Source organism: Berghia stephanieae, chromosome 13, assembly GCF_034508935.2.
Source record: "Berghia stephanieae isolate SIO BIC M18660-M18661 chromosome 13, UCSD_Bste_1.3, whole genome shotgun sequence".
In the NCBI taxonomy this organism is placed as follows: domain Eukaryota; kingdom Metazoa; phylum Mollusca; class Gastropoda; order Nudibranchia; family Aeolidiidae; genus Berghia; species Berghia stephanieae.
Window position 1 is genome coordinate 6,377,002 of NC_088372.1, and position 12,500 is coordinate 6,389,501.

The 12,500-nt window shown below is 36.9% G+C and overlaps 1 protein-coding gene across 1 annotated transcript in view; it reads left to right on the plus strand.

Moving 5' to 3' along the window:
- LOC144958989 (uncharacterized) overlaps nucleotides 1-12,500 on the plus strand; it is a 589,046-nt gene that overhangs the window by 461,188 nt on the left and 115,358 nt on the right. Inside the window, exons 236-242 of the mRNA XM_078891292.1 lie at nucleotides 2,531-2,730; nucleotides 4,707-4,859; nucleotides 6,524-6,569; nucleotides 7,017-7,055; nucleotides 7,909-7,989; nucleotides 9,104-9,206; nucleotides 9,437-9,554. Of these exons, the coding sequence (XP_078747418.1) occupies nucleotides 2,531-2,730; nucleotides 4,707-4,859; nucleotides 6,524-6,569; nucleotides 7,017-7,055; nucleotides 7,909-7,989; nucleotides 9,104-9,206; nucleotides 9,437-9,554 (740 nt within the window). The remainder of the gene's footprint in view (nucleotides 1-2,530; nucleotides 2,731-4,706; nucleotides 4,860-6,523; nucleotides 6,570-7,016; nucleotides 7,056-7,908; nucleotides 7,990-9,103; nucleotides 9,207-9,436; nucleotides 9,555-12,500) is intronic.

Sequence of the window (12,500 nt, forward strand, 5' to 3'; positions counted from 1 at the left end):
TATCATATTGGCAGTTGATTTTCTTGATTTATTCATGGTTTTGTAAGTTCTGTGTATTGTTTTTTTACCAATTCCGTTCCTCTCAAACAGTTGTGTTGATCATAACAGTAAACTGATATGATTTATGTCTTTATGTGGTAAAATAACTCATAAAGATAATATTTTATTGACCAGTAAAGACTAAAAACTAATATTGTGTATGATTTCAATATCTCAGTTTACTATCAATCTGCCTATAAAGTATGACTTCTTTACAAGAAAAAAATCAATCACCCAACAAGGTTACTGGACATGCTACAAATATTGCAGTATCAATCATCAATTACAACTAACACTAAGCACTGGTACTGTTAAATTAAATGATTTGCTCAAACAGACGGACATAGTATGTGGACAAAAGAGGATTCAAAATTATGAGGGCATATAGTTTATTCCAAGTAATAACCTTTTTCTCCTTATTGACCAACTACATTCAAAACGAACACACTATCCATACAGGTTATATAGAATCATCTCCTTTCCTCCAAGAAAACACATTTAGTCATTGTCTTATAAAGTCATCTGATATACCATTGAACTCCAGTCAGTCAAATTTAGAGATAAAACAATTGAATAACAACCAGAGTCAAATCAGTACAACGCCACAGGCATACCACAGCAAGATCATTTAATTTTTGGGAAATCACTGCCATATATATCTGGACGCTTCAGTCTATAAAAAGTTAACACATTCACTTGTGCACAAAAGGAGAACTTGAACTTACATTATATTACAACATGCAAGTATACCCTAAACATTGACACCTAGAATGACACTATAAAGTCGGCATTTCCTCAGACAACCACACAAAAGCAGTACCGTATACATCTTCAAACTATAATGCCTAACAGTCATAAAAAAATTTAATTTTGACTTGAATCGTAAGGGATTTAAGTATAGAAAAAAAGTTATCAAGCCATTAAAAAGTTGGTTTTCAAATGTGCCCAAAACTCATAATATTTAAATCAGTTAAATGCTTAAAAAATAATATTAGTATTATTTTCGTCTAATGGTTTATATTTTATTCCTAAACTGATATTTGGACATAATTCATGGCATGGAATACTATGGGAGAGAAAATAAGGATCTCACCAAGTCATGCCAAATAAGAAATTTACACTAAAAAATTCATATCTTTTAAGGTTTTACTGCCCGGACAACAAAACTTGGCATGTGTCAAGATCATCATTTTTACTTTATATTGATGCTTGTTTCAATCATTTTCTGCCGCTGGGAATTAAAATATTGATATGCAAATTACAACAAATTAATTTCATTGATAGCTCAAAAACCACTAAATTGACACCTCTCTTATGAGCAGCCTTAAGAGGATACATTATTATAAACCATGGCATATGATGAAAGAAACCTTTGCTTTGCTTGTGGTGAGGGAACAATTTTCATATTTGTGTTAGCAACTGAGCAATACCATGAAATATTGCAACAATTAATTACCATCAGCGGCATTACAGATTCCTAAGGACCGCTACCTGTTCCACCCATGGGCTGACCCCACTAATGGGGTCAGGTTGACCTAGCACTGAAATACCGCTCAGGGGGGAAATGCCACGCAGTGGAAGATGACGTCACTCAGGTCTTTGTTATTGTTTTTTTGCCATCCGCGTTTATGAGTAATGCTCACTGAACTGCATTAACCTGACTATAAACGTTCATGGATACACACAGATTTGTGTGTTGGTCCCTTATACTTCCGGATGGCAATGTTATGAGCTTCTTAGACAAGCGCATACTATCTATTGATAATCATATTTTTTTTGTTTTTATTTAAACACTAAGATTATTCTAGATTTTCTTGGGAAGTATTTATTTTTATATACCTTCGAATTTTATATATGTATCGGCTCGCCATAAATTCTTTCTTGATTTATTTTGATTAGTCAATCTCTCCTGATGGTCTAATGTATGTCTTATTGGTTCAGTAGTCTGATGACATTCAAACATCTCAATAGACACTTAGATAACCACGCCTCTCGGACAGTCGTCATTATGTAAACAATGACAGTGGTTGGTAAACATAGCAAACTACACAGGTTTTTACTATAGATGGTATTTGTCTAAGTAAAATGTCCACTGTTCTTCCGTTTAATGAATAAAACCAACATAGAATCTATGTGTAAACTTTTACGTTTATAATATGATCGCGAGAAAATCGTGTGATAACTCGTCACTCATTTGGCGGTATGAAAACAATAACAATGATCAGAGAAAGGTCGCATTCATTCACTTTGTTTTTTTTTTTGTTTTTTTTTTTTAAAATAAACAACCAACTATGTTTGTCCGAGCACGTGTGAAGGTGTGTCACAAATTCCATGTTTTGATTGGTCAACAATCTACTGGTTAATTCTTTTAGAAGCTCGAGCGCAGGATCTTCCGATCCGAAAGCGATTGTCAGACCACTAGACCACATAGCCTTGTTAAGTTATTTTAGATGACATCTGTTTATATATGAGCTCATCTATCTGTCAACAGCCTGAGAACGTGATGTGTGTGACCAGGGATTCCAACGACATCAAACTCATCGACTTTGGTCTCGCCCAGAGGCTGGAGGAAGGAAAGCAGGTCAAGGTCCTCTTTGGTACAGCAGAGTTCTGTGCCCCTGAAATCATCAACTTTGAACCCGTGTCCTTCTCCACCGACATGTGGTCTCTTGGAGTTGTCGCATACGTTCTGTAAGTTTCATTAAAACATTTTTTTCAGTGTAAATCACTTTTCAACACAAATTTAAATGTAATAAATCTGTTTGAAAATATGTCTGTGGATGTCATTATGAGACGGAATATTTAAAACTCAGAAATTTTGAGTCTTAATAGGGTTCAACAGTCGTGACGTCACTTCCCTCGTAATCACGCATAGTAACTTAGTAACTGGTTCTAAACTACCGGAACAATGGCGGACGTCCTTATGAAATGCTTCTCCGACGAGCATAAAAGTTTATCCAGAGGTGAACATTATAAATCTGATCATGTTTTGACTTTTATACATTCTGATCTCATGACATGTGAAAAAGTTCGAGCCAGTATGAAGAATAAAAAGTACCGATTTTCTTTGTTTAGAACCAAGCTGGTTGTTGCTGGGCGGACGTGACATCAGACTATTGACTCCTATTTTTAAAAATTATGTTACACCTGATGTCTTAGAGGCTAATGGAAAAATATTGATATGCATGACTGTATTCTGTTTAAACAGTGTCGAGTTTGTTTGTAATCGCTTTGAGGTTTTGACGAAAGAAGCTATGAAAATATGCATAGACTACTCATTGTCTCAATCGTTTCTATGTTACATGTAAGTGTTGAGAATATTGGCTATTTCAGCTTAACCCTCTCCTTACCAACTATAGGAAAATCGTCACATTCGTTACGATACAACCAACATTTTTCTTATTCAAATTTATTTCTCTTGTACATTATAAAGTTTAAAGAAAATGAACAGTGTGTTGTAGAGTATGTTTTGCTAAAGAAATTATCAATCGCTAGAACTTACTGCTATTGTGTTTGAGTGATCAGAAATATATTTTTGTGTTAGTTGGGTGTGAAGTTTTGTTGAAAATCCTGAAAATGGCTGGTAAGGAGAGGGTTAAATTATGCTGGCCAACTAACTTCGCGGCGTTTGTGTGTGTGTTGAACCCGAGGCTTCAAGAAGTCGGGGATAGAGAAGGCTCTAGTTAGTGAAAGCTTTGAAGGGACTCTTTATGGGGTCGTGGATAGCTCATACGTTAGAGTCACGTCTCCTCGACCAATGGAGTTGTCGTTGTCGTACCTGTAAGGTCGCGGGTTCGAACCACCCAACGCCACTGCGAAGTTTTTATTCTATGTTTGTCTTCTGGCACTTTCTTACTCACTTCATTTCTTGTTATGAAAATATACTTATCATCATTTTCTTAATTACGCCACGGGGAACATGGAGAAGAATTAAAGAAGCTGAGATTATACAGACAAGTGATAAGACATGGAACGAGATAAAAAAAAGTTAGCTCGGGATAGAGAAGGATGGAAATTGTTTGTCTGTGGCCTATACCCTGGCCCAGGGTGAAAAAGGCAATGATGATGGTGCTAGAGAAGGATGGAAACTGTTTGTCTGTGGCCTATACCCTGGCCCAGGGTGAAAAAGGCAATGATGATGGTGCTAGAGAAGGATGGAAACTGTTTGTCTGTGGTCGATACCCTGGCCCAGGGTGAAAAAGGCAATGATGATGGTGCTAGAGAAGGATGGAAACTGTTTGTCTGTGGTCGATACCCTGGCCCAGGGTGAAAAAGGCAATGGTAATGGTGCTTGAGAAGGATGGAAACTGTTTGTCTGTGGTCGATACCCTGGCCCAGGGTGAAAAAGGCAATGATGATGGTGCTAGAGAAGGATGGAAACTGTTTGTCTGTGGTCGATACCCTGGCCCAGGGTGAAAAAGGCAATGATAATGGTGCTTGAGAAGGATGGAAACTGTTTGTCTGTGGTCGATACCCTGGCCCAGGGTGAAAAAGGCAATGATGATGGTGCTAGAGAAGGATGGAAACTGTTTGTCTGTGGCCTATACCCTGACCCAGGGTGAAAAAGGCAATGATGATGATGATGATGATGATGATGATGATGATTGAAAAGAGATAGATCATTTTGTTCTAATCTCTATTATATTTTGTCCCCTGACCCAATCCAGACTGAGCGGTTATTCCCCCTTCGCCGGCGACGACAACCATCAGACATTCCACTTCGTCAACCAAGCCGATTACGACTTTGATGACGAAGTGTGGGAGAGAGTGTCAGATGACGCCAAGGACTTCATCAAACGACTCCTCATCAAGGACAAAAAGTGAGTTTGTTTATTAAGATTATTTTAATTTCTCTCCCCCCATCCCCAACCGTAGCCATCGTTAACATATAGATAGTTCGATGATGACGTCACTCGGGTATTAGTTATTGTTTTTTGCCATCCGCGTTTATGAATAATGCTCACTGAACTGTATTAACCTGACTATAAACGTTCATGGATACACACAGTTTTGTGTGTTGGTCCCTTATACTTCCGGATGGCAATGTTATGAGCTTCTTAGCCAAGCGCATACTATCTATAGGCTGACCGTGGCCTTCGTAAAGTTATGGCCTGATACTGACCAAAGTATGACGTCAATATGCCAGTCTTTTGCCACAAAAGAAAACAAATCATGAGTTGTATTCAATAGTACAACCAATGAAATAACTTGTTTCCATGAGCTCTACTAACGACAACTCACTAGGCGGTGCAAAAACCAAATAATGACGTCAAATTGCCAGTCTTTTTGGATTTCAGTATCAGGCTATTACATAACGATGGCTACGGCCTGACACAAGAACCCTCTAGAACTGGCAGTTTGACGTCATTTTTTAGGTCTCAATGAGATTTGACTTTAACTTTGTGATGTAACGCTGACGGCTTCCAAAATATTATCCTGTAAAAAATATAAAGAAATAAATAAAATTCCCTTTATTCATCCCATAGGGGAAATTTAATTCGAGAGTCTATTTCAAAGGAAGACTGGAATAACCTAGGCGTCAGCCGTAGTGCAGCGCCGCAAATTGAGGTAGGACGAGGTGGTGACTTACTTGCTCAAGACCACACAGCGCAACAGCGAGTGGGCGATCGAACTCGGTACCTATCGGGTACGAAGCAAAGACCCGTACCGCTGAGCTACGCTGCCTGCTTGTCCCCTTTTTGAGTTTCTCTCTTTATTTATTCGTTATATTCAATGGGTTTTTTTTTTTTGGAGGGGGGGGGGGGAGATATATTATGTGTGTTTTTCTCTAACTCTCAATGAGTAACAGCACCTATATCGGGTTCCATTTTTCAATAACTTCAGACAGAAGTGAAGATATTATAGACGAAGGGCCCGTCTTTGAAGGAAAGGTTACCGATATCTTTGTAAATATCACGCAACAGTTGTCTAAAAGGCCAAATCGTGCACATCATAAAGCTGTGAAAACAATGCCATTGAATATGTGAATATTATTATGTATGCACCATAGTGCACCTTTTGAACAGATGTGAAACAAATCATTACTATCTATAGCAACAAGAAAGGTATTATTAGGATTCGATATTCTGATGTCACGTCCGTCCAGCAACCAGCAGCTTGGTTCTAAATAAAAGAAAATCGGTACTTTTTATTCTTCATGCTGGCTAGAACTTTTTCACACGTCATGTGATCAGAACGTATAAAAGTCAAAACAGATTTATAATGATTTTCTTCTCTGGATACACTTTCATGCTCGTCGGAGAATTATTTCATAAGGGTGTCCGCCGTTGTTCCGATAGTTTAGAGCCAGTTACTAAGTTACCATGCGTCATTATGAGGGAAGTGACGTCACGACTGTTGAAGCCCATTGCTTTGTGATTTTTGTATAATATTCTGTGAATGCTATTAATCTATCAATTATTTATATTTAATTATTAACCTAATTATTGATTAATCATCTATCAATTTATTTATTCTTCCCTAGACAAAGAATGACCATTGAGGAAGCTCTAGATCACCCATGGCTCAATGTGAGTAAAAACTCCTGTTTCAATATATAAATATATATATATATATATATATATATATATATATATATATATATATATATATATATATATATATATATATATAAATGAGTTAACGCCTTTCGCTTCCTAATCATCCGATTTGGACGCCTCGGCTGCCTCTCTAATCAGCCGTGTCATTTCCTTCCATTGTTCACGGTCATATATATATATATATATATATATATATATATATATATATATATATATATATATATATGTGTGTGTGTGTGTGTGTGTTGGTGGGTACTTGTATAAAACGAGAGCGCTCGATAATATTGATAAGAGCAAATAAAATAGATAAAATAAATAAGAACACGGCAGAACTGGCGAGTAATAAAATTAATATTTGACTCAATGACATAATGAATGTCGCATCAATATAATAATTGTTATCTTGTCATTCCACAGCCTCGACCCAAGGTATCTCCTCCTTCCACTACAACCGCTGTAAGTATCCGGACAGCTCATGTCATGTCAACACATACTTTAATCAAATGATAATAATAATAATAATAATAATAATAATAATAATAATAATAATAATAATAATAATAATAATAATAATAATAATAATAATAATAGTAATAATAATAATAATAATAATAATAATAATAATAATAATAATAATGATAATAATAATGATAATCATAATGATATAATAATAATAATAATAATAATACTAATAATAATAATAACAATAATAATAATACCTAATAAAATTATTAATAATGATAATAATAATAATAATAATAATGATAATAATAATAATAATAATAATAATAATAATAATAATAATGATGATGATGATAATGATGATGATGATGATGATGATGATGATGATGATGATGATGATGATGATGATGATGATGATGAAATTGATGATGATGATGATGATGATGATGATGATGATGATGATGATGATGATGATGATGATGATGATGATGATGATATAATAATAATAATAATAATAAAAAATAAAAATAATAATAATAATAATAATAATAATAATAATAATAATAATAATAATAATAATAATAATAATAATAATAATAATAATAATAATAATAATAATAATAATAATAATGAACAAATGATGAAGAAAATAAACAGTGTGTTGTAGAGCATGTTTTACTAAAGAAATTATTGTATGGCAAGAATTTTACTGCTATTATGTCTGAGTGATAAAAAATGTATTTATTTTGTGTTAGTTGGGTGTGAAGATTTGGGGAAAATCCTGAAAATGTCTGGTATGGAGAGAGTTATATCTTTTTTTTATTTTCTCTCTATTTCCCCAACCCAGGGACAACCACAGACGACAGCGGGAGGCCAACCTCTGTCCACTGCCCACCACAAGGATTACAGAATCAGAACCAAGAGGAAAGTGAGGCTTAGTGTTCTTTCTTTCTCTTGTCAATTCTGATAGAGCTCCTTACTCGTCTGTCCTACTCTCTATTTGATGTTGAAACTAGGTGCGCATATATAATATTTGCAAGTCTCATAACAGAACGTAATTGGATTCAATAGTCTGGTGTCACGTCGCCCAGCAACGGCGGTCATCGTGGTTCTAAACAAAGAAAATCGGTACTTTTTATTCTTCATGCTGGCTAGAACTTTTCATATGTCTTGTGATCAGAATGTATGAATGTATAAAAGTCAAAAGATGATCATATTTTTAATGTATTTTTTTCCAGTGGATACACTTTTATGCTCGTCGGAGAAATATTTCATAAGGGCGTCCGCCATTGTTCCGATAGTTTAGAGCCAGTTACCATGCGTCATTATTAGGAAAGTGACGTCATGACTGTTGAAGCGAATTATAGGCTAGATTTAACATTGTTGTAATGGACAATATTATTTCTTGATTTGAGAGCACAGCAATGAGCCCTTAACAATTTTGGGTATCGGACCTGCAAATAAGTGCACGTTGTGTTTAGGCATCTAGTTTATTTTTATATAGTGTTTCTTATCAACAGAATTATTTCTTTTTTATGCTATTTATTCATGTTTTAAATATATTATTATTATTTTGAAAAAATGTTCTTAAAATGAATATAAGGGTCATATTTTGCATTTATTTACAATTATTGTTAACCTACATTTTTTAAAAATTGATTTACCAAAATAAAAAATATATTTAGATGTTTGGATTGCAGATAAATTGTAGGAAAATATTTTACACGACGGTTTTAACTCTTTTCTTCATTTTTCAATTTTTCTTTTTTTTTTTTTTTTGGTTTTAATTTCTTCTTTTTTTTTTTTAACTTTTCAGTTATTATTCTGAGAGAAAATAATCATGTATCAGTTTGAGGGCGTGGTAGCGGTTTGTAAAGCGCTTTGATCACGTTTAGTGGATATTGCGCTATATAAAAGCTCAAGTTTTTGTAAAATCTTTATTTTTGTTTGTTGTTGTATATAAATAAATTTGTTTATTGATAATGTTAGTTGTTGACGTTTTTTGTCTTTCTGTTTCGTCGTGCCCCCCCCCCCCCCCCCAGAAGGATGAGCAAGATGTGCTCCCCATCGGACGCTTGTCTAGAGACAGTGCCGTCATGAGACGAGAGGGAGACCTGGGTATCGTTATGAGGAAACTTGTTATGGGTAAGGAATACTTATGAGTTTAGTAGTAGTAGTAGGAGTAGGAGTAGGAGTAGTAGTAGTAGTAGTAGTAGTAGTAGTAGTAGTAGTAGTAGTAGTAGTAGTAGTAGTAGTAGTAGTAGTAGTAGTAGTAGTAGTAGTAGTAGTTGATGATGATGATGATGATGATGATGATGATGATGATGATGATGATGATGATGATGATGATAATAATATATTCCATGTCATTCCAGAAATGCCAGAGCATCCGCCAGTCTTCCTAGAGGAACTCTCCAACGTGACCGGGTTCGAAGGGTCCAAGACTCAACTGACCTGCAAGGTCATGGGCAAACCCACGCCAACCATCACATGGTGAGTAACAGTTTTACTTATAAAAATTTTAAAAAAATAAAAAATCCCTTTATTCATCCCATATGGGAAATTGTGTCTCTAGGGTCTATTCCACGGGAAGACTAACTGGAGTAACCCAGGCGTTTGCCGCAGTGCAGCCAGTGCCGCAAATTGAGCTAGGGCGAGATGAGGTGACTTGCTCAAGGCCACACAGGGCAGCGGCGCGCGGGCGGGCGATCGAACTCGGTACCTTTCGGGTACGAAATATACACACGTTGATGCTGTCAATACTACGGGTAACTTAGACAAAGGGTTTAGGTCATGATAATGATAACGATATTCACTTTACTAAACAAAACCCAACATAGTGAGCTTTTATACAGAGCAATATCCACTGCACGTGCTCAAAGCCCTTTACAAGGGGTCCCTTGCCAACAGCAACATTTAACAGTTAGAACGTGACATGACGCTTGTTAGGCGATATTACAATTTTTTAAGAACAGAGACAACGCTGTGAACGGCCTGGTACTTATTTTACACTTGAGAACGGTGAGAGAATGTGAGTAAAGAGCCTTTTCCAAGGACTCAACTATGCACCGAGCGAGGGAATGTCCGGTGCCATAAGGCTCTAATATAGATAGGCAGTTAAAATTGGTACAAGACGGTAACTCCATGCTCTCTCTCTCTCTCTCTCTCTCTCTCTCTCTCTCTCTCTCTCTCTCTCTCTCTCTCTCTCTCTTTCTCTCTCTCTCTCTCTGTATCTTAAAAAAAAACCGTATCTGTCTATCTATATATATATCTCTCTCTCTCTCTGTCTGTCTGTCTATCTCTCCATCTATCTATCTATCCATCCATCCATCCATCCATCCATCCATCCATCCATCTATCTATTTATCTATCTATCTATCTATCTATCTATCTATCTATCTATCTATCTATCTATCTATCTATCTATCTATCTATCTATCTATCTATCTATCTATCTATCTATCTATCTATCTATCGAACAATGTATCTATCTGTATGTCAGTTTGTCTATCATTCTATCGAATGTTTCAATTGTTTTGAAATCATATCGAGGCAACCAACCGTCTTCATTCATCATACGTTCTTCTTAAATTTCAACAAGGTAAGTCATCGGTGATTGTCTTCAATCGATGAAAATAAATTCCGATCATTTGGACTATTTTGGTTACAAATGTATGATGATATAGAGAATGAGATTAGCGGAAGAGTAGCGTCCCTTGATTGGACGTCACCTTACAGAGAGAACGTCAATTTGGTTTTGAAGTGTCTCAAGCCGCTTTCACCGGAAGCGAGGACGAGAGACGCATGCGCACACAACCAACATGACGTTCTCTCTCTAATAACTTTTCCGCCGGTGACGTCACAGACTATGGGTGACGTCCAATCAAGGGACGCTACTCTGCCGCTAATCTCAATCCCTATACGATTCTTACACTCTTGCTTTCTGGAATACCCTTCAACAGTCGTAACGTCACTTCCTTCCTAATGACGCATGGTAACTTAGTAACACTGGCTCTAAACTATCGGAACAATGGCGGACGCCCGTATGAAATATTTCTCCGGCGAGCATAACAGTGTATCCAGAGGAAAAAAACCCCATAAATTTGATCATGTTTTGACTTTTAAACATTCTGATCACAAGGCATATGAAAAGTTCTAGTCATCATGAAGAATAAAAAGTAATGATTTTCTTTGTTTAGAACCAAGATGGCCGCCGTTGCCGGGCGGCGTGACATCAGACAACTGAATCCAATTCCGGACGTGTTTCCCAACCGCTGCACGAGCTTGCGAGTGCGCGTTGGGAACCAAGTTCAAATTCCAAAACGCAAGCGTGTAAGAAATCTTTTATAGGGAATGAGATTAGCGGAAGAGTAGCGTCCCTTGATTGGACGTCACCCATAGTCTGTGACGTCACCGGCGGAAAAGTTATTAGAGAGAGAACATCATGTTGGTTGTGCGCATGCGTCTCTCGTCCTCGCTTCCGGTGAAAGCGGCTTGAGACACTTCAAAACCAAATTGACGTTCTCTCTGTAAGGTGACGTCAAATCAAGGGACGCTACTCTTCCGCTAATCTCATTCCCTATTCTACTCTTCATTCGATTCCTATATCGTCTTCTCTGAGTAAAAGACATAATATATTCAACTGATAACTATTTTTTCTAAAATCTAATTTTAGTGAGATGTAATGTTTGATAATCTGACGTCACAAATTATTATTGTAAGCATGATGTCATAAGCTCCTCCGGCTCCAGGGTCATAATGGCTTTTAAGAACTACTTTTTAATTACTTGATGAAAACGACCGGTTTACGTCATAATACCTACAGCCCTGTACAAAAGTCGAAATGGCACCTCGACTTATTTATAGGCAATACAATGGAATCGGTTACTATGGTTACAAGATGTGATTGTTAATGTACCTTTTGATTTACCTACCTACCTACCTACCCACCTGCTGCTGCCTCTGGTACCTGCTGGTCCTGGTCCTTTTGTTGCTTACCTGGTCTTGCTTTGAAAGTGAAAAGTAGTGGAGGGGGGGGGGGGGGTTGGTGTTACGGGTGGTAGATTGGTAGAGTGCCTGCCTGTCAGTGTGATAGGATGTAGGTTTATATTAAAAGACGGATAGGTTCTGTGTGGTCGTCCGTGTTTCGACAAAAGTCAAGCAATGTTAAGCGTGATCAGCGGTCGATTGGGTGACGGGGTTCGTGAACAATTAATTCTAGTCCCGATGGTGTTATTCACTTTTCCACACGTTCGTTATCCAACTCGACTGAAGTGTGAATGAGTACCTGGCTATAGGCAGTGACGGATAATGTAACGGGCGCCTGCTGCTATTGTGCGACTATGTGGTCTTGTGGTATGACCCTCGCTTTAATGATCAGAAGGTCCTTGCTCGACGCATAGTTGAGTCCCTGGAAAAGCTCACATTCTCTCACCGTAC